The 21247-nt window shown below is 44.4% G+C and overlaps 2 protein-coding genes across 11 annotated transcripts in view; one reads left to right on the top strand and one right to left on the bottom strand.

Moving 5' to 3' along the window:
• NRG4 (neuregulin 4) overlaps nt 1-8449 on the bottom strand; it is a 141133-nt gene extending 132684 nt beyond the window's left edge. For 3 of the 6 annotated variants that reach the window (XM_067471282.1, XM_067471283.1, XM_060755732.2), the window contains exon 1: nt 6334-6568. Coding sequence is in view for 1 of the 6 variants with exons in the window: in XM_067471281.1 (XP_067327382.1) it covers nt 6334-6545 (212 nt within the window). In the remaining 5 variants the exon portion in view is untranslated. Of the gene's footprint in view, nt 1-6333; nt 6574-8270 lie in introns of those variants that run through there. The other 3 variants (XM_067471285.1, XM_067471281.1, XM_067471286.1) reach the window with 3 other exon arrangements.
• The window catches only part of TMEM266 (transmembrane protein 266), a 112244-nt gene that overhangs the window by 47749 nt on the left and 43248 nt on the right, over nt 1-21247 (top strand). The window contains exon 4 of one of the 5 annotated variants that reach the window (XM_067471279.1): nt 15560-15657. The exons of the other annotated variants lie outside the window; for them this stretch is intronic. Within the exon in view, the coding sequence (XP_067327380.1) occupies nt 15644-15657 (14 nt within the window). The 5' untranslated portion in view covers nt 15560-15643. The remainder of the gene's footprint in view (nt 1-15559; nt 15658-21247) is intronic. 5 annotated transcript variants of the gene reach the window in all.

Here is a 21247-nt window from a genome sequence, read left to right as displayed (position 1 = left end):
CCACCTCTCCTTTCTCCATATGGCCGGCTAACAATCTCGTCTCCTCTAATTATTATTACTATTATTATTACTGTATATACTCAGGTATAAGCTGAGTTTTCATCCCTTTTTTAAAGCTGAAAAAGCCCTGCTCGGCTAATACTTGAGTCAAAGTTATTTATTATTTTTGTTATTATTATTATTAATACATGTATTATTTTACTCTATTTGTTGTTATTATTATTACATTTACATTATTTTACTCTATTATTATTTCATTACATTTATTATTTTACTCTATTCATTATTATTATTAAAAATTATTATTACATTTACATTATTTTACTCTTATTATTTCATTACATTTATTATTTTACTCTATTTATTATTATTATTATTACATTTACATTATTTTACTCTATTATTATTTTCATTACATTTATTATTTTACTCTATTTATTATTATTATTATTACATTTACATTATTTTACTTTATTATTATTTTTTATTATTATGAACCATCAACCTCTGAGGATGCCTGCCATAGATGTGGGTGAAACGTCAGGAGAGAATGCTTCTGGAACATGGCCATACAGCCTGGAAAACTCACAGCAACCTATTAGTTGCATTTACTTTTCTGTACCTCCAGTGTTATGTTTTGCTGACTTTGTAGGGGTTTTTTTGTATTATTATTATTATTATTATTATTATTATTACTTCTTTTCAAAATTCTTGTTATTCCATTAGCTTTATTCAGTTGTAATGTACTTAAAAACACGAAGTTTAAAAACTTGGCATTATAATAGATCTCCTTTGACCAGAAGCTGGCCACTTGGAGTGGTGTCACTGTGAAAGGTCCTCCATTGTGCATGTGACAGGGTTCAGGCTGCATTGCAGTAGGTGGTCTGTGGTTTGCTCTTCTCCACACCCGTATGTTGTGGACTCCACTTTGTGGCCCTATTTCCGAAGGTTGGCTCTGCATCTCATGGTACCAGAGCGCAGTCTGTTCAGCGCCTTCCAAGTTGCCCAGTCTTCTGTGTACCCAGGAAGGAGTCTCTCATTTGGTATCAGCCATTGATTGAGGTTCTGGGTTTGAGCCTGCCACTTTTGGACTCTTGCTTGCTGAGGTCTTCCTGCAAGTATCTCTGTAGATCTTAGGAAACTATTTCTTGATTTAAGTCATTGACGTGCTGGCTGATACCCAAACAAGGGATGAGCTGGGAATGTCACTGCCTTGGTCCTTTCACTATTGGCCGCTACTTCCCGGCGGATGTCAGGTGGTTCAATGCCGGCTAAACAATGTAATTTCTCCAGTGGTGTAGGGCGCAGACACGCCGTGATAATGCGGCATGTCTCATTAAGAGCCACATCTATCATTTTAGCGTGGTGAGATGTGTTCCACACTGGGCATGCATACTCAGCAACAGAGTAGCACAGCGCAAGCGCAGATGTCTTCACTGTATCTGGTTGTGATCCCCAAGTTGTGCCAGTCAGCTTTCGTATGATATTGTTTCTCGCACTCACTTTTTGCTTGATAGTCAAACAGTGCCACTTGTAAGTCAGAGCACGGTCCAGAGTGACTCCCAGGTATTTGGGTGCGCTGCAATGCTCCAGTGCAGTGTTTCTCAACTTTCCTAATGCCACAACCCCTGAATATAGTTCCTCATGTTGTTGTGATCCCCAACCATATTATTATTTATTTACAGTATTTATATACCACCTTTCCGACCCCTGGGGGGATTCAAACATTATTATATAGTATTATTTTTGTTGCTACTTCATAACTGTCATTTTGCTACTGTTATGAATCGTAATGTAAATATCTGATATTATTATTATTATTATTATTATTATTATTATTATTATTATTATTATATCTGATATGCAGAATGTATTTTCATTCACTGGACCAAATTTGGCACAAATACCCAATACACCCAAATCTAAATACTGGTGCGTTTGGGATGGGAGATTGATTTTGTCATTTGGGAGTTTGAGTTGCTGGGATTTATAGTTCACCTACAATCAAAGAGAATTCTGAACTCCACCAGTGATTGAATTGAAGCAAACTTGGCACACAGAACTCACAAGACCAACAGAAAATACTGGAAGGGTTTGCTGGGCATTGACCTTGTGTTTGGGAGTTGTAGTTCACCTATATCCAGACAACACTGTGGACACAAGCAATGATGGATCAGGACCAAACGTGGCACGAATACTTGATATGCCCAAATGTGAACACTGGTGGAGTTTGGGGGAAATAGAGATTGACATTTGGGAGTTGTAGTTGCTGGGATTTATAGTTCACCTACAATGAAAGAGCATTCTGAACGCTACCAACAATAGAGTTGAGCCAAACATTGGCACACAGAACTCCCATGACCAACAGAAAACCTGATATGCTCAAATTTAAGCACTGGTGGGTTTGGGATGGGGGTTGATTTTGTCATTTGGGAGTTGTAGTTGCTGGGATTTATAGTTCACCTACAATCAAAGAGCATTCTGAATTCCACCAACAATGGAATTGAGCCAAACTTGGCGCACAGAACTCCCATGACTGACATAAAATACTGGAAGGGTTTGATGAGCATTGACGTTGAGTTTTGGAGTTGTAGTTCACCTACATCCAGAGAGCATTGTGGACTCAAACAGTATTGGATCTGGGCCAAACTTAGCACGAATACTTGATATGCCCAACTTTGGCCCTCCCTCCAGGTGTTTTGGACTTCAGCTCCCACAATTCCTAAAATCCGATCATGAAGTAAGAAAACTGACAGGTTAACTGTATTTAATTGCATAATAGTCGCACTCCCCATTTTTTGTGTGGCAGTATTGGTATTTGTGTGTTCCTTGCATAAGGGTCGCAGGGCCATTTGGGACTAACACAGGCATGGACAAACATTTGCCCTCCAGACATAATGTTTGTTCACTAATGATGGAATTGAACCAAACTTGGCACACAGAACTCCCATAACCAAGAGAAAATAATAGAAGTGCTTAGTGGGCATTGACCTTGAGTTTGGGAGTTGTAGTTCACCTACATCTAGAGAGCACTGTGGACTCAAACAATATTGGATCTGGGCCAAACTTGGCACGAATACTCAATATGCCCAACTTTGGCCCTCCCTCCAGGTGTTTTGGACTTCAGCTCCCACAATTCCTAAAATCTGATCATGAAGCAAGAAAACAGACAGGTTAACTGTATTTAATTGCATAATAGTCGCACTCCCCATTTTTTGTGTGGCAAGATTGATATTTGTGTGTTCCTTGCATAAAGGTCACAGGGCCATTTGGGACATTGGTGGGCATTGACGTTGAGTTTGAGAGTTGTAGTTCACCTACATCCAGGGAGCACTGTGGATTCAAACTTGCATGAATACTCAATGTACCCAAATGTGAACACTGGTGGAGTTAGGGGAAAATAGAGACTGATATTTGGGAGTTGTAGTTGCTGGGATTTATAGTTCACCTACAATGAAAGAGCATTCTGAACGCTACCAACAATGGAATTGAACCAAACTTGGCACACAGAACTCCCATGACCAAGAGAAGATACTAGAAGGGTTTGGTGGGCACTGACCTTAAGTTTGGGAATTGTAGTTCACCTACATTCAGGGAGCACTGTCGATTCAAACTTGCATGAATACTCAATATGCCCAAATGTGAACACTGGTGGAATTTGGGGAAAACAGACCTTGGCATTTGGAAGTTGTAGTTGCTGGGATTTATAGTTCACCTACAATCAAAGAGCATTCTGAACTCAGCCCACAATGGATCTGCACCAAACTTGGCACACTACCTACATGGCCAACATTGAATACTGGTGGGGTTGGGAGTCCTTTTTTTTTTAATTCTGCGAGTTGTAGTTCACCAACACCAAAAAAGAAGAGACGGATAGGTGGAGAGATCTTCAGTCTTTTCTGCCAAACAGGTTCGTAAGACCATCAGAAATGTGTTTTCTGATGGTCTTTGACGGCCCCTCTGAAACCCCCCTTGTGACCCCCCCAGGGGTCTTGACCCCCAGATTGAGAAACGCTGGACCAGCGGGATAGATAGATAGAGATATTGTGAGGGGATATAAACAAATGCATGCACATCACCAACCCTGTGAGATGCAGAAAGCTAAGTTCGAACAAGAAGTGTTTACACTAAAACCACTGCATTCCTGGGACCATTATCCATAGTTCCATTTATCTACATCCAACCAAATATGTCCTTTTGAGGCATTTTCTAGGTTCTCCAATGGAAGTCATGGTATTCTGGGTCTGGAGATCCATAATTTCAATAAGGTTCACTATTACTTCTCCAGGTATGTTTCCCCTCTTGGATCCAGGGGTCATTCCAGACTAGCAAACCGTGGGGCATTACTTTTGAAAACATGTGCCTCCTGCCTTCCCGCTGTTCGCACTAAATGCACGAACAGAGATGGAATGAGACTAGGCCTTCCTCTTGCACTGGGTAAGCGGCAGGGTTTGGAGGAGCACGTCGGATCCTTTGCTATGCGTGAGGGTTGGCCCATCTGCACACTTCGGCCATTCCAAAGTTCCTTCCAAAATAAAGAAAGTGGTGTTTGCATTTCAGCCCGACAGTACGCAATCAGCCTCGCGGGTTGCGTCACGCGGTGCAGTACTCCCCAGGGAATTGTAATAACTACCGCCTGATCTTACAGGATCAAATGACAACACTCGTTGGCAGACACAGGCAAACGTGGGCCCTCCTTCCAGGTGTTTTGGACTTCAGCTTCTACAATTCCTAACAGCCGGTAGGAGTTGGGAATCCAAAACACCTGGAGGACTGAAGTTTGTCCATGCTTGGTCCAAGGAATAGGATCTCCAAAACTCATATTCTCAACCTGGACATGTTTGCAAATTCATATTCTCAACATGGACACATCTGCAAAGCACATATTCTCAACCTGGACACATTGCAAAACTTGTATTCTCAACCTGGACACATCTGGAAAGCTCCTATTCTAAACCTGGATACATCTGCAAACCTCATATTCTCAACCTGGACACATCTGTGAAGCTCAAATCCTCAACCCGGACCCATCTGCAAAGCGCATATTCTCATCCCGGACACATCTGTAAAGTTCATATTCTCATAATTGACACATCTGCGAAGCTCGTGTTCTCAACATGGACACATCTGCAAAGCGCATATTCTCATCCCGGACACATCTGTAAAGTTCATATTCTCATAATTGACACATCTGCGAAGCTCGTGTTCTCAACATGGACACATCTGCAAAGTGCATAGTCTCAACCTGGACACATCTGCAAAGTTCATATTTTCAACTTGGACACATCTGCAACGCTCATATTCTCAACCTGGACACATCTGCAAAGTTCATAATCTCAAAATGGACACATCTGCGAAGCTCGTATTATCTATGTGGACACATCTGAAAAGCTCACATTCTCAACATGGTGACATCTGCAAAGCACATATTCTCAACCTGGACACATCTGTAAAGTTCATATTCTCAACCTGGACACATCTGCAAAGTTCATAATCTCAAAATGGACACATCTGCAAAGCTCGTATTATCTATGTGGACACATCTGCAAAGCTCATATTCTCAACTTGGACACATCTGCAAAGCTCATATTCTCAACCTGGACACATCTGGAAAGTTCACATTCTCAACCTGGACACATCTGGAATGCTCACATTCTCATCCCGGACACATCTGCAAAGTTCATATTCTCCAAATGGACTCATCTGTGAAGCTCGTGTACTCAACCTGGATACATCTGCAAAGCACATATTCTCAACTTGGTCACATCTGCAAAGCTTGTGTTCTCAACCGGGACACATCTGGAAAGCTCACATTCTCAACCTGGACACATCTGGAAAGCTCACATTATCAACCTGGGCACATCTGGAAAGCTCACATTCTCAACCTGGACACATCTGGAAAGCTCACATTCTCAACCTGGACACATTTGCACAGTTCACATTCTCAACTTGGACACATCTGGAAAGCTCACATTCTCAACCTGGACACATCTACAAAGCGCATATTCTCAGCCTGGACACATCTGCAAAGTTCACATTCTCAACTGGACACATTGCAAAGCACATAGTCTCAACCTGGTCACATCTGCAAAGCTCGAGTACTCAACCTGGTCACGTCTGTGAAGCTCGTATTCTCAACCTGGACACATCTGCAAAGCTCATAGTCTCAATCTGGACACATCTGCAAGCTTGTATTCTCAAAATAGACACATCTGCAAAGCTCATAATCTCAACCTGGACACATCTGCAAAACTCGTGTTCTCAACCTGGACACATCTGTGATCAGATTGACGGCAATCCACACATGATCACTTGTATAGTATTTGTACTTACGCACGTTGCTGATTCCTGCTCGTGTGTCCTTTGGGGCCGAGGTGGGGCGAATGCTGCCGGAGTGTTTGGGAGTTCAAACCATCCTTTCCGGTCCAAGGTGCCGAGGGGGGCACACGATGCCGAGACTCTACAGGAGGAAACAGACGCCGCTTAGCCTCTCCCGAGGCCCATCCTGGCGGCGGCGTCTGTGCCGGGTCCCCTCCCTTTCCCATGTGTCAGGGAGGGAGCCGTGAATTGCCCAGCCTTGCCCCGGAACACTCCTCCTCCGGAGTGCAAACAAAAGATAAGGACGGCCAAGATAAAACCTACCTTCTAGAATCGGACTTCCGTCAGCTTCCCTTCTGGAACGGTCTTGCGTTGCGAGCACCGTATATCAATAAGCACAAGATCATCTATTAAGACTTATATATTACTTACTTCAGTGCTTCTCAACCTTCCTCATGTCGTGACCCCTTAATACAGTTCCTCATGTTGTGGTGACCCCCAACCATAACATTATTTTCGCTGCTACTTCATAACTGTCCTTTTGCTCTGTTAGGAATTGTAATGTAAATATCTGATATGCAGGATATATTTCCATTCATTGGACCAAATTTGGCACACATACCCTATACGCCCATATCTGAATACTGGTGGGCATGGGGAGGGATTAGTTTTGTCATTTAGGAGTTGTAGTTGCTGGGATTTATAGTTCACCTACAATCAGAGAGCATTCTGAACTCAGCCAACTATGGAATTGAACCAAACTTGGCACACGCAACTCCCATGACCAACAGAAAAAAACTGGAAGGGTTTGGTGGGCATTGACTTTGAATTTTGGAGTTGTAGTTCACATACATCCAGAGAGAACTGTGAACTCAAACAATGAAGGATCTATACCAAACTTGGCAGAAATACTCATTTGGTTGAAATGTGAACACTGGTAGAGTTTGGGGAAAACAGACCTTGACATTTGGGAGTTGAAGTTTCTGGAATTTATAGTTCACCTACAATCAAAGAGCATTCTGAACTCCACCAACGGTGGAATTGAACCAAACTGGGCACACAGAACTCTCATAACCAACAGAAAAAATGGAAGGGTTTGGTGGGCACTGACCATGAGTTTGGAGTTGTTGTTCACCTACATCCAGAGAGCACTGTGGATTCAAACAATGAAGGATCTACACCAAACTTAAGGAATTCCCAATTGGTTGAAATGTGAACACTGATTTTGTTTGGGGAAAACAGACCTTGACATTTGGGAGTTGTAGTTGCTGGGATTTACAGTTCACCTACAGTCAAAGAGCATTCTGAACCCCACCAACAATAGAATTGGGCCAAACTTCCCACACAGAACCCCCATGACCAACAGAAAAAACTGGAAGGGTGTGGTGGGCATTGAACTTTAGTTTGGAAGTTGTAGTTCACCTACATCCAGAGAGCACTGTGGACTCAAACAATGATGGATCTGGACCAAATTTATATGAATGCCCAAATATCCAAATTTGAATACTGGTGCAGTTGGGGAAGGGGATTGAGTTTATCATTTGGGAGTTGTACTTGCTGGGATTTATAGTTCACCTACAATCAAAGAGCATTCTGAACTCCACCAACGATGCAATTGAGCCAAACTTGGCACACACAACTCCCATGACCAACAGAAAAACTACATACTGATGTAGTTTAGGGAACTCCATAAACTACATAACTACATAAACTACATACTGATGTAGTTTAGGGAAAACAAACCCTGACATTTGCAAGTTGTAGTTGATGGGATTTATAGTTCACCTAGAAAGAGCATTCTGAACTCCACCAATAATAGAATTGGGCCAAACTTCCCACACAGACCACCAGAAAATACTGAAACATTTTCTGATGTTCATTGGTGACCCCTCTGACACCCCCTTGCGACCCCCCAGGTGTTCCAACCCCCAGGTTGGGAAACGCCAACTTACTTTGACCATTTTTGCCCATCCAAAGAATACTGGGAATCTCCTCTTCACCTTTTCCCGCTTGGGTTTCCACACTTTGCCACTCTTATTTCGTCCCTACCTCCGTTTGTGCATTCACCCTCGAGCCATTAGAGTGTCTCCTTCCAGCCTTCGGAGAGTTTGATGTCGCTCGTCCAAAGAGGTTTTGTGTTTCGGGAATGACAATGCTCTCGTGTTACAGAGGAGCAGCTGCAATGCATGAGAATAAATCTGGCCTCACTTCTTTGTGCTGCTTGGACTTGAAGCACCTGTTGTCTCCGTCTAGACGCATTTATTTGGCTAAGCAAATCCCCCGGTTTAGGAACTCTTTGTAACCTTTGTGTAGTTAGCGCTGTCAGACCGGGCCATTCATGTTACGAGGAGTCATTGTATGTTTGTCTCTTGGAAAAAGGTGTTGCAGCGCAATAATAGGACATACACTTCCGCTTCCTTAAGATGTAGTAACTGAAAGTGTGCAAACGTCATTTTACTGGGCGCACATTGGAAATGTTTATTATTGGGTTGTTGTAGGTTTTTTCGGGCTATATGGCCATGTTCTAGAGGCATTCTCTCCTGACGTTTTGCCTGCATCTATGGCAAGCATCCTCAGAGGTAGTGAGGTCTGTTGGAATTAGGAAAAAGGGTTTATAATTATCTACAGAAGGACCAGGGTGGGACAAAGAACTCTTGTCTGCTGGAGCTAGATGTGAATGTTTCAACTGGCCACCTTGATTAGCATTTGATGACCTAGAAGTGCCTGGAGCAAATTAAAACAGCAAAACAGCAGAGGGAAAACAATCAGGGACATCTAATCACTTCTCAACAAAAGATTGCTCCAGGCACTTTCACATGGAGTGCCTCAGGTCCTCCATTGTGCATGTGGCAGGGCTCAGGTTGCATTGCAGCAGATGGTCTGTGGTTTGCTCTTCTCCACACTCGCATGTCATGGATTCCACTTCGTAGCCCCATTTCTTAAGGTTGGCTCTGCATTTTGTGGTGCCAGAGCGCAGTCTGTTCAGCGCCTTCCAAGTCGCCCAACCTTCTGTGTGCCCAGAGGGGAGTCTCTCATCCAGTCTCAGCCACTAATTGAGCTCCTGGGTTCTAGCCTGCCTCTTTTGGACTCTTGCTTGCTGAAGTGTTCCTGCGAGTATCTCTGTAGAGCTTAGAAAACTATTTCTTGATTTAAGGCATTGGTGTCCTGGTTGATAGCTGAACAGAGGATGGGCCGGAGATGTCACTGCCTTGGTCCTTTCATTATTGGCTGCTACTTCAGGTGGTACATTACCGGCTAAACAATATAATTTCTCCAGTAGTGTGGGACGTAAACATCCTGTGATAATGCGGCATTTCTCATTAAGAGCCACATCTACTGTTTTAGCATGGTGAGATGTGTTCCACACTGGGTGTGCATGCTCAGAAGCAGAGTAGCCAGTAGCAAGGGCAGATGTCTTCACCGTGTCTGGTTGTGATCCCCAGGTTGTGCCAATCAGCTTTTGTATTATACTGTTTCTAGCACCCACTTTTTGCTTGATGTTCAAGCAGTGCTTCTTGTAAGTCAGAGCACAGTTCAGAGTGACTCCCGTGTATTTGGGTACGCTGCAATGCTCCAGTGGGATTCCTTTCCAGGTAATTCACAGAGCTCAATATGTTTGTCTGTTCTTACGATGAAAAGCACATGTCTGTGTTTTTGATCAATTAGGAATCAGCTGGTGTTCCCTGTAATCATTGTTAAGTTTTGGTTCCGCCCCTTTCTCCAGGGCCCTGGGACGAGAGGGAGCCATTTTTAGTTCAGTCTTACAGAAGGAAATTAAGCTACAGGACGTGGACCAGCTCCACCTGCAGAAAAGCTTCATTTCCTACAGCATCGGGGGAAACAGCTTCCGGGGAGAAATAGTCCCAAAGTTCTGGCTGGGAACTTACAGCATTCGGGGGGAAACAGTTTTGCAGACCCAAAGAACTCCAGCAGGAGAATCTACAAAGCCTTGACTGGTAGGTCTACTCGGGACCCAAGACGTAGTTTGGAACCAGTAGTAGGACCCACATCAGCAAAGATTGGGTGGGAGAGGTTAAAAAAGGGTTTTCCTTTCAAAGGAAAAGAAACAGTTCTCAAAGCCAGTTGCCTGTCCCTTGTGGACAAGATAAAGAAAGCCACCAGTCATTTGTATGATTGTCGTTGAAGATTGAAGAAGTATTTGTTCAATAATAGACTTTGTTAAACCTTTGCCTTGGACTGCGAGAAGATCCAACCAGTCCATCCTCCAGGAAATAAAGCCCGACTGCTCACTGGAGGGAAGGAGACTAGAGACAAAGTTGAAGTACTTTGGCCACATCATGAGGAGACAGCAAAGCCTAGAGAAGACAATTATGCTGGGGAAAGTGGAAGGCAAAAGGAAGAGGGGCCGACCAAGGGCAAGATCGATGGATGGCATCCTTGAAGTGACTGGACTGACCTTGAAGGAGCTGGGGGTGGTGATGGCCGACAGGGAGCTCTGGCGTGGGCTGGTCCATGAGGTCACAAAGAGTCGGAGACGACTGAACGAATGAACAACAACAAACCTTTCAAGCCTTTAAAGACTCTTCCAGAGGAAAATCCTCAGGGCCTCTCTATCAAGGCACCCTGGCTTCCCGCTGGGCACAAAGTGCACGTCCTGTTCAAAAGACAATTATTACAGGCCCAACGCGTGACAGCACAATGTGTATTTATTTACCAAATTAAAACTGCCCCACAAAACAATGCTCTTCAGGGCTAACGAGTTACATTTGGCATGAGCTTGCCGGCCTTTCAGGTGTCATGAATCGCTCTGCAACAGGTTCACATGACTATTCCTGTCCTCCACCTCTCCAACGCTTGGCTCCAAGTCTTTTCCCGCTGCCTTTGATCCCTATTGATTTTTCCCAGCCACCCCAGTTGAGCTCACTCCAGCATGATTAGTTCAAAGCGTGCCCAGATCATAGGTCTGGAGATCTGAGGTCAAGGACAGCGCTCGCCACTCATGAGACCCATGCAGTGTTGCCTGGACTCCTGGAACGATTTGCTTGTCGTCCCAATAAATAAAATGAGTGGACAGAAATCCACACTGAAATACAAAAAAAAATATTAAGAATAAAGATAACAAAAGAACCCAAATATTATCTATTAGGCATGTTGGATTTGGCGGAAGAGAGAGACAAAGAAATTTTATTCAACTACTTAGTCGCCGCTGCGAGAATTGTTTTTGCCAAAAATTGGAGAGAAAAAGTGATAAGAAAACCTTGGAGGTAATGTATTGTCGAAGGCTTTCATGGCTGGAATCACTAGGTTCTTGTGGGTTTTTTCGGGCTATAGAGCCATGTTCTAGAGGCATTTCTCCTGACGTTTCGCCTTCATCTATGGCAAGCATCCTCAGAGGTAGAGGTCTGTTGGAATTAGGACAATGGGTTTATATATATCTGTGGAATGGCTGGGGTGGGGCAAAGAGCTCTTCCGTGCTGCAGTTAGGTGTGAATGTTTAGCTGATCACCTTCATTAGCATTTGAAGGCCTGCCTGCGCCTGGGAAAATCTGTTGCTGGGAGGTGTTAATCTGTGCCTGGTTGTTTCCTCTCTGTTGTTTAGCTGTTATAATTTTAGAGTTTTTTAATACTGGTAGCCAGATTTTGTTCATTTTCATGGTCTCTTCCTTTCTGTTGAAATTGTCCACATGCTTGTGGATTTCAATGGCTTCTCTGTGTAGTCTGACATGGTGGTTGTTGGTGTGGTCCAGCATTTCTGTGTTCTCAAATAATATGCTGTGTCCAGGCTGGTTCATCAGGTGCTCTGCTATGGCTGACTTCTCTGGTTGAAGTAGTCTGCAGTGCCTTTCATGTTCCTTGATGCGTGTCTGGGCGCTGCGTTTGGTGGTCCCTATGTAGACTTGTCCACAGCTGCATGGTATATGGTAGACTCCTGCAGAGGTGAGAGGATCCCTCTTGTCCAGCTAAACAACAGAGAGGAAAAAACCAGGCACAGATTAACACCTCCCAGCAACAGATTTTCCCAGGCGCAGGCAGGCCTTCAAATGCTAATGAAGGTGATCAGCTAAACATTCACACCTAACTGCAGCAGGGAAGAGCTCTTTGCCCCACCCCAGCCATTCCACAGATATATATAAACCCATTGTCCTAATTCCAACAGACCTCGACCTCTGAAGATGCTTGCCATAGATGCAGGCGAAACGTCAGGAGAAATGCCTCTAGAACATGGCTCTATAGCCCAAAAAAACCCACAAGAACTTGGAGGTAATGAACGTGGACAAGCTCACGTATTGGATTACCCCCAACCAAGGACTTCCAAAAAAAACAAACGAATTGGGGTCTATGTATTGTCGAAGGCTTTCATGGCCGGAATCACTGGGTTGTTGTAAGTCTTTTCGGGCTATATGGCCATGTTCTAGAGCAGTGGTTCTCAACCTTCCTAATGCCGTGACCCCTTAATACAGTTCCTCATGCTGTGTTGACCCCCCAACCAAAAAAATATTTCCATTGCTACTTCATAACTGTAATTTTGCAACTGTTATGTATCGTCATATGAATATCTGATATGCAGGATGTATTTTCATTCACTGGACCAAATTTGGCACAAATACCCGATATGCCCAAATTTGAATACTGGTGGGGTTGGGGGGATTGATTTTGTCATTTGGGAGTTGTAGTTGCTGGGATTTTAGTTCACCTACAATCAATGAGCATTCTGGACTCCACCAATGATGGAATTGAATCAAACTTGGCACACATAACTCCCCTGACCAAGAGAAAATACTGGAAGGGTTTGGTGGGCAGTGACCTTGAGTTTTGGAGTTGTAGTTCACCTACATTCTGAGAGCACTGGGGTCTCAAACAAATATGTATCTGGACCAAACTTGGCACAAATACTCAATATGCCCAAATGTGAACACTAGTAGAGTTTGAGGGAAATAGACCTTGACATTTTGGAGTTGTAGTTGCTGGGATGTATAGTTCACCTACAATTAAAGAATATTCTGAACCTCACCAATGATAGAATTGGGCCAAGCTTCCCACACAGAATCCCCATGACCAACAGAAAATGCTGTGCTTTCTGATGGTCTTTGGTGACCCCTCTGACACTCCCTCGCGACCCCCCTTGGGGTCCCGACCCCCAGGTTGAGAACCACTGTTCTAGAGGCATTCTCTCCTGACGTTTAGCCTGCATCAATGGCAAGCATCATCAGAGGAATAATAATAATAATAATAATAATAATAATAATCTTTATTTGTACCCTGCTACCATCTCTCCAAGGGACTCGGTGCAGCTTACATGAGGCCGAGCCCACAATTCAACAATAAAAACGATAGCAACAATAATACAAAACAATAAATAAACTCATAAGCAGAAAATAAGCAATAGACATTAACAATAACACGACGGTTCTTGTGGGTTTTTTCGGGCTATAGGGCCATGTTCTAGAGGCATTTCTCCTGACGTTTCGCCTGCATCTATGGCAAGCATCCTCAGAGGTAGTGAGGTCTGTTGGAATTAGGACAATGGGTTTATATATCTGTGGAATGGCTGGGGTGGGGCAAAGAGCTCTTCTCTGCTGAAGCTAGGTGTGAATGTTTCAACTGATCACCTTCATTAGCATTTGAAGGCCTGCCTGAGCCTGGTGTTAATCTGTGCCTGGTTGTTTCCTCTCTGCTGTTTTGCTGTTGTAATTTTAGAGTTTTTTAATACTGGTAGCCAGATTTTGTTCATTTTCATGATCTCTTCCTTTCTGTTGAAATTGTCCACATGCTTGTGGATTTCAATGGCTTCTCTGTGTAATCTGACATGGTGGTTGTTGGTGTGGTCCAGCATTTCTGTGTTCTCAAATAATATGCTGTGTCCAGGCTGGTTCATCAGGTGCTCTGCTATGGCTGACTTCTCTGGTTGAAGTAGTCTGCATTGCCCTTCGTGTTCCTTGATGCGTGTTTGGGCAATGCTGCTCCGTTTGGTGGTCCCTATGGAGACTTGTCCACAGCTGTATGGGATACGGTAGACTCTTGCCGAGGTGAGAGGATCCCTCTTGTCCTTTGCTGAACGTAGCATTTGTTGGATTTTCTTGGTGGGTTTGTAGATTGTTTGTATGTTGTGTTTCCTCATCAGCTTCCCTATGTGATCAGTGGTTCCCTTTATGTATGGCAGGAACACTTTTCCTCTGGGTGGATCTCCGTCTTTACTCTCGTGGCTTGTTCTTGGTCTTGCAGCTCTTCTGATGTCTGAGGTGGAGTCTCCATTGGCCTGGAGAGTAAAGCCACGAGAGCCCCATGTAGAGTGCATTGCAGTAGTCCAGTCTAGAGGTAACTAAGGCGTGGACCACCACCCACCATGCCTTACATTATTTTGAGCCTCTTCCACAAAGGGAGAACCGGTCTATATGTGACAAGAATCAACCACAACAGCCATCACAACGGCCAACCTTTGGCTGAACCATACGTGCCAATTATGACGTCCTTTATTATCATTGGTTGCCCTTGTTTTCATTGTTTCTGGTCTAACTAGGGGCGGCTCGTCCATTACGCAAAGTAAGCGGTCGCAGAACACTTTTTTTGCCAGGGGCGCAGTGGCGCCTCTGTAAATGCCTCTCGACCGCCACTTGAGGAGCGCCCCCTCAGCTCACAACAGCCCTCTCCTCTCTCCAATCCGCGGGTGGGCCAAGGGACGGAGCCGCCGCGCCTGGCCTGCTTCAGGTCCGGAGGCGTGTCTGAAGACCCCAGCGTGCGCACCAAAAGTCGCCTCTTCTCCCGACCTTCTCTTCAGCCATTGGGACCAAGAGAGAGAGAGCCCCTCCAGCTGGAGGTATCTCCCATCTCCGCTCCCTCCTTTGTTTTTGCGCCTACCTTCAGGAAAGGTGGGCATCTCCACCTCTGTCTCTCTCTCTCTCTCTTGGTCCCAATGGCTGAGGAGAAAGTCAGGAGAAGAGGTGACTTTTGGTGCACACACCGGGGTCTTCAGGCACGCCTCCAGACCCAAAGCGGGCCAGGCAAGAGAGCAAGTGCAGCAAGTGTAGTTACTGGGATGTATAGTTTACCTACAATAAAAGAGCATTCTGAACTCCACCAATGATGGAATTGAACAAAATATGGCACACAAAACTCCCACGACGAACAGAAAATATATATCAATGATTGGTTTGGGGGGGGGGGGGGCGCCAAAATACTGTTTGCTTACCGTTGAAAATTACCTAGGGCCGCCTTTGGGTCTAACCACAAGTTTTGCTGCCGAGTTCGATGTCCTTTTTATGTTTTCTCCTTCTTTTTAAAGAAAGCTGCCTGTGTAATGCTCGCCGTTTGCGGCTGAGGAGCGGGAAATAGCTAGACAGGTGCTACCTCGGTGGCTTCTTCCAACATGACCAGTCCCCAGTAAGTACCAACGTGAGAAAGCGCTCTGTTTATTTACAACAGCGTGGGAAATTTGGGTCTCTCCATATTGTTACCGGGTCAATGGGCTTTGCCTGTGGTTTGTCTTTTTTATGTCGATGTCACATTGAGCCCAGCCTTCCTAAGATCAAGATCCCCAGAGCATCATTTTCATCAGGACACTCCAATGGCCCCAAATGGCTAAGCAATCTAGAGAAATAAAAATGCAATGTTCGTTTGTGGGATTAACAGAACTCACAAACCACTGGGGGAATTGGCACCAAATTTGGACATAGTCCACCTAACAATCCAATGTATGTCCTTCACTCATAAAAACACGAAAAACACAGCAGAAGGGACTTAAAAGCCCCCAAAAGCTAAATGACAAAAAGGTAAATGACAATACAGAAATACAGAGAGAGGGAAGGGGAGAAAAGAAAGAAAGAAAGAAAGAAAGAAAGAAAGAGAAGAAAGAAAAGAAGAGACACAGGGAGGGAGGGAAAGAAAGAAGGAAAGGGAGAAGGAAGCATGGAAGTAAAGAGAGAAGGAAGGAAGGAAAGAGGTAGAGAAGGAAGAAAAGAGAGAAAGAGGTAGGGAAAGAAAAAGGGGGAAGGAAAGAAAGTTAGAGAAGGAAGGAGAGAAGGAAAGAAAAAAGGGAAAGAAGGTAGAAAAGAGGGGGTGAAGGAAGGGGGAAGATGTAGAGAAAGGGAGGGAAGGGGAGAAAAGAAAAAAGAAAGAAGGAAAGAAAAAGAAAAGAAAGAGGGAGGGAGGGAAAGAAAGAAGGAAAGGGAGAAGGAAGCATGGAAGTAAAGAGAGAAGGAAGAAAGGAAAGAGGTAGAGAAGGTAGAAAGAGGGAGGGAAAGAAAAAGGGGGAAGGAAAGAAAGTTAGAGAAGGAAGGAGAGAAGGAAAGAAAAAAGGGAAAGAAGGTAGAAAAGAGGGAGTGAAGGAAGGGGAAAGATGTAGAGAAAGAGGGAGGGAAGGGGAGAAAAGAAAGAAGGAAAGAAAGAAAAGAAAAGAAAGAGGGAGGGAGGGAGAGAAAGAAGGAAAGGAAGAAGGAAGCATGGAAGCAAAGAGAGAAGGAAGGAAGGAAAGAGGTAGAGAAGGAAGAAAGGAGAGAAAGAGGGAGGGAAAGAAAAAGGGGGAAGGAAAGAAAGTTAGAGAAGGAAGGAGAGAAAGAAAGAAAAAAGGGAAAGAAGGTAGAAAAGAGGGAGTGAAGGAAGAGGAAAGATGTAGAGAAAGAGGGAGAGAAGGAAAGAGAAGAAAAGAGAGACAGCAAAAGAGAAAGAAAAAGGAGGAAGGAAGGAAAGAGAGAAGGAAGGAAGAAGAGAAGGAAAGACGGGAAGAAAGGAAGGAAGGAAGGAAAGAAAGAAGGAGAGAAAGAGGGAAGTTTGGCCACAGCAAAACGTGGTGGGTACAGCTTGTCTAGATAAATAAAAATGTAATATTCATTTGTGGGATTAGCATAACTCACAAACCACTAGATGAATTGGCACCAAATTTGGACACAAGACACCTCTCAGGTCAACAAGTGACCATCACTCATAAAAATACTGAAAAACACAGCGGATAAGGCTTGAAAAGCCAAAAAATGAAAAATACATTACAATGCATGCGCATAGCCACAGATATACACATATACACACATAAAACACGCATACACAGACTGGGCCACAGCAACGCGTGGCAGGGGACGGCTAGTGTGTGTGTGTGTGTATATATCTATATATATAAAAATGCTCTGTGCATAATGAGTACCTTAAAAATAAAAGAACCAATGAACAAAATCAAATGTGGCAACAAACTGTCTCACAACACAAGGAGTGACCATCACTCAAAAAATTATGATTTTGTCATTTGGGAGTTGTAGTTGCTGGGATTTATAGTTTACCTACAATCAAAGAGCATTCTGAACTCCACCAATGATGGAATTGGGCCAAACTTAGCACACAGGGCTCCCATGACCAACAGAAAAAACTGGAAGGGTTTGGTGGGCATTGACCTTGAGTGTGGGAGTTGTAGTACACCTACATCCAGAGAGCACTGTGGACTCAAATAATGATGGATCTGGACCAAACTTGGCACGAATATTCCATATGCCCAACTATGAACACAGATGGAGTTTGGGGGATGCAGTGTTAGAATGCAGTGATTCCGGCCATGAAAACCTTAGATCATAATAATGTTGTGTTATTATTTATATGCTGCTTTTTCTCTCTTAAAGGGACTCAGAAGCGGCGAGAAGATAGGAGTAAAGAGACAAATGTATTTAAATGTTGAGTCTGAGATGCTTTTTTCCCTCTTAGCTTTGTAGAGTTGTCTCAATGCAACTCCCATAAAGCTTGGTTTGCTTACAGTCCATTCATGTTCATAGAATCATAGAATCAAAGAGTTGGAAGAGACCTCCTGGGCCATCCAGTCCAACCCCGTTCTGCCAAGAAGCAGGAATATTGCATTCAAATCACCCCTGACAGATGGCCATCCGGCCTCTGTTTAAAAGCTTCCAAAGAAGGAGCCTCCACCACACTCCGGGGCAGAGAGTTCCACTGCTGAATGGCTCTCACGGTCAGGAAGTTCTTCCTCATGTTCAGATGGAATCTCCTTTCTTGTAGTTTGAAGCCATTGTCCCATTGCGGCCTAGTCTCCAGGGAAGCAGAAAACAAGCTTGCTCCCTCCTCCCTGTGACTTCCTCTCACATATTTATTCATGGCTATATCTCCTCTCAGCCTTCTCTTCTTCAGGCTAAACATGCCCAGCTCCTTAAGCCGCTCCTCGTAGGGCTTGTTCTCCAGACCCTTGATCATTTTAGTCGCCCTCCTCTGGACACATTCCAGCTTGTCAATACCTCTCTTGAATTGTGGTGCCCAGAATTGGACACAATATTCCAGGTGTGGTCTAACCAAAGCAGAATAGAGCATGGGGAGCATGACTTCCCTAGATCTAGACACTATGCTCCTATTGATGCAGGCCAAAATCCCATTGGCTTTTTTTGCCGCCACATCACATTGTTAGCTCATGTTTAACTTGTTGTCCACGAGGACGCCAATATCTTTTTGACACGTACTGCTCTCGTCCCCCATTCTGTATCTTTGCATTTCGTTTTTCCTGCCTAAGTGGAGTATCTTACATTTGTCCCTGTTGAACTTCATTTTGTTAGTTTTGCTCAATCATCTCTCTAATCTGTCAAGATTGTTTTGAATCCTGCTCCTGTCCTCTGGAGTGTTGGCTCTCCCTTCCAACTTGGTGTCATCTGCAAACTTGATGATCCTGCCTTCTAGCCCTTCATCTAAGTCATTGATAAAGATCCTGAACAGGACCGGGCCCAGGACAGAACCCTGCTGGTGGCACTCCACTTGTCACTTCTTTCCAGGATGAAGAGGAAGCATTGGGGAGAATCACCCTCTGGGTTCATCCATTTAACCAATTACAGATCCACCTCACCTTAGTTTTGCCTAGCCCACATTGGACTAGTTTCCTTGCCAGAAGGTCATGGGAGACCTTGTCGAAGGCCTTACTGAAATCCAGGTACGCTACATCCACGGCATTCCCCGCATCTATCCAGCTTGTAACTCTATCGAAAAAAGAGATCAGATTAGTTCAGCAAACCTCTAACCATGAAAAGTCCTGTTTTGATGCTTTTCTTGGAATGATCTCCCTCGAAACTCATGTTGAAAATTGCAATGCTTCTCCTCGATACAAAAACCTCCTTGCATGCAGAAATCTAGCAGAGCATGGAGTTTAAAGCATGAGGCTCAATCAATGCCTTTGCTAGACCTGTTGAACCGTAGTGTTGATTCCTCAGGTCTCAGTCATTTCAGCGGGTCGATTTGATCTGGAACCAGTAATTGGATTGAGCCTTAATGCCTTATTAACCTTCTCTAAGCCAGATAAACAACCCAGGTTGCTCGCTGGATGAGAAAATAGCACATTTTTACCAGGGATAGTGGAAGGCAAAACAGAAGAGAGAGAGCTCCCAATCCTTGTTTGATACCATGCTTTACAACAACAACAACAACAACAACAACAACAACAACAACAACAATGCTTTATTTACATTCCGCTCTATCTCTCGGAGGGGACTTCTCTAGACTAAGAAGACCCCTAAATTGGGTCTTCTTAGGTTCACATCACGGGAACGCGTACTTTCCATGACCTATTACTTGAGTATAAAAGTCAGCAGAAAAAGAGGAGAGGGGCGGCATAGTTCCAATTTCCTATTCCTGGACTGCAACTCCCAGCAATCCTCCAGATAGATAGATTAAATAGAGATAGGTAGGTAGGTAGGTCAGGATGACTGCTGGGAGTTGCAGTCGAAGAATAGGTTAGGTAGAGAAGGAAGAACGGGGAGAAAGGGGAAGGGAAAGAAAAGGGGAAGGAAGGGAAGAAGAAGAGAAAGAAGGAAGGTGAGAAGGAAAGAAAAAAGGAAGGAAGGAAGGAAGGAAGGAAGGAAGGAAGGAAGGAAGGAAGGAAGGAAGGGGGAGGTAAGAAAGAAGAGAAAGAGGGAGGGAAAGAAAAGGAGGGTTCATGGCTACTCAAATGCTAATTCAAGCTTGCTCGTTGCAACATGCACCCTGGACATCCCACAGGTTCCTTTGAAAAGAACTTAGCAGGATGCCTCCAGGCAGCAAAGCCCAGGCTACCTCCATGTAGATACCCTCACTGATTGACTTTGGAGCTTCATGGCTACTCAAATGCTAATTCAAACTTGCTCATTGCAAAATTCACCCTGGACATTCCAGGAGTTCCTTTAAAAGAACTTAACAGAATGCCTCCAGTCTACCTTCATGTAGATACCCTCACTTATTGACTTTGCAACTTCACGGCTACTCAAATGCTAATTCACGCTTGCTCATTGCAACATTCACCCTGGACATTCCAAAGGTTCCTTTGAAAAGAACTTAACAGGATGCCTCCAGGCAAGAAAGCCCAGGCTACCTCCATGTAGATACCCTCACTGATTGACTTTGCAGCTTCAAGGCTACTCAAATGCTAATTCACACACACACATATATACACATGCTAATTCAAGATTGCTCCTTGCAACATGCACCCTAGACATCCCACAGGTTCCTTTGAAAAGAACTTAACAGGATGCCTCCAGGCAACAAAGCCCAGGCTACCTCCATGTAGATACCCTCACTGATTGACTTTGCAGCTTCATGGCTACTCAAATGCTAATTCAGGCTTGCTCATTGCAACATTCACCCTGGACATTCCAAAGGTTCCTTTGAAAAGAACTTAACAGAATGCCTCCAGGCTACCTCCATGTAGATACCAGACTACTGCAACGCTCTCTATGTGGGGTTGCCCTTGAAGATGGCCCGGAAGCTTCAGTTGGTCCAACGTGCGGCAGCCATGATACTAACAGGAGCGGGACGCAGGGAGCATACAACCCCCTTGTTATACCAGCTCCACTGGCTGCCGATTTGCTACCGGGCTCAAATCAAGGTGCTGGCGTTGGCCTATAAAGCCCTAAACGGTTCCGGCCCAAGATACCTATTCGACCGCATCTCGACCTACGAGCCCACCAGGACTTTGAGATCTTCCGGGGAAGCCCTGCTCTCGATCCCGCCTGCCTCATAGGCACGGCTGGTG

The sequence above is a fragment of the Anolis sagrei genome, chromosome 9 (genome assembly GCF_037176765.1).
Source record: "Anolis sagrei isolate rAnoSag1 chromosome 9, rAnoSag1.mat, whole genome shotgun sequence".
NCBI lineage: Eukaryota > Metazoa > Chordata > Lepidosauria > Squamata > Dactyloidae > Anolis > Anolis sagrei.
The sequence above is the reverse complement of the archived record's forward strand: the minus strand, read 5'-3'. Positions and strand labels throughout refer to the sequence as shown.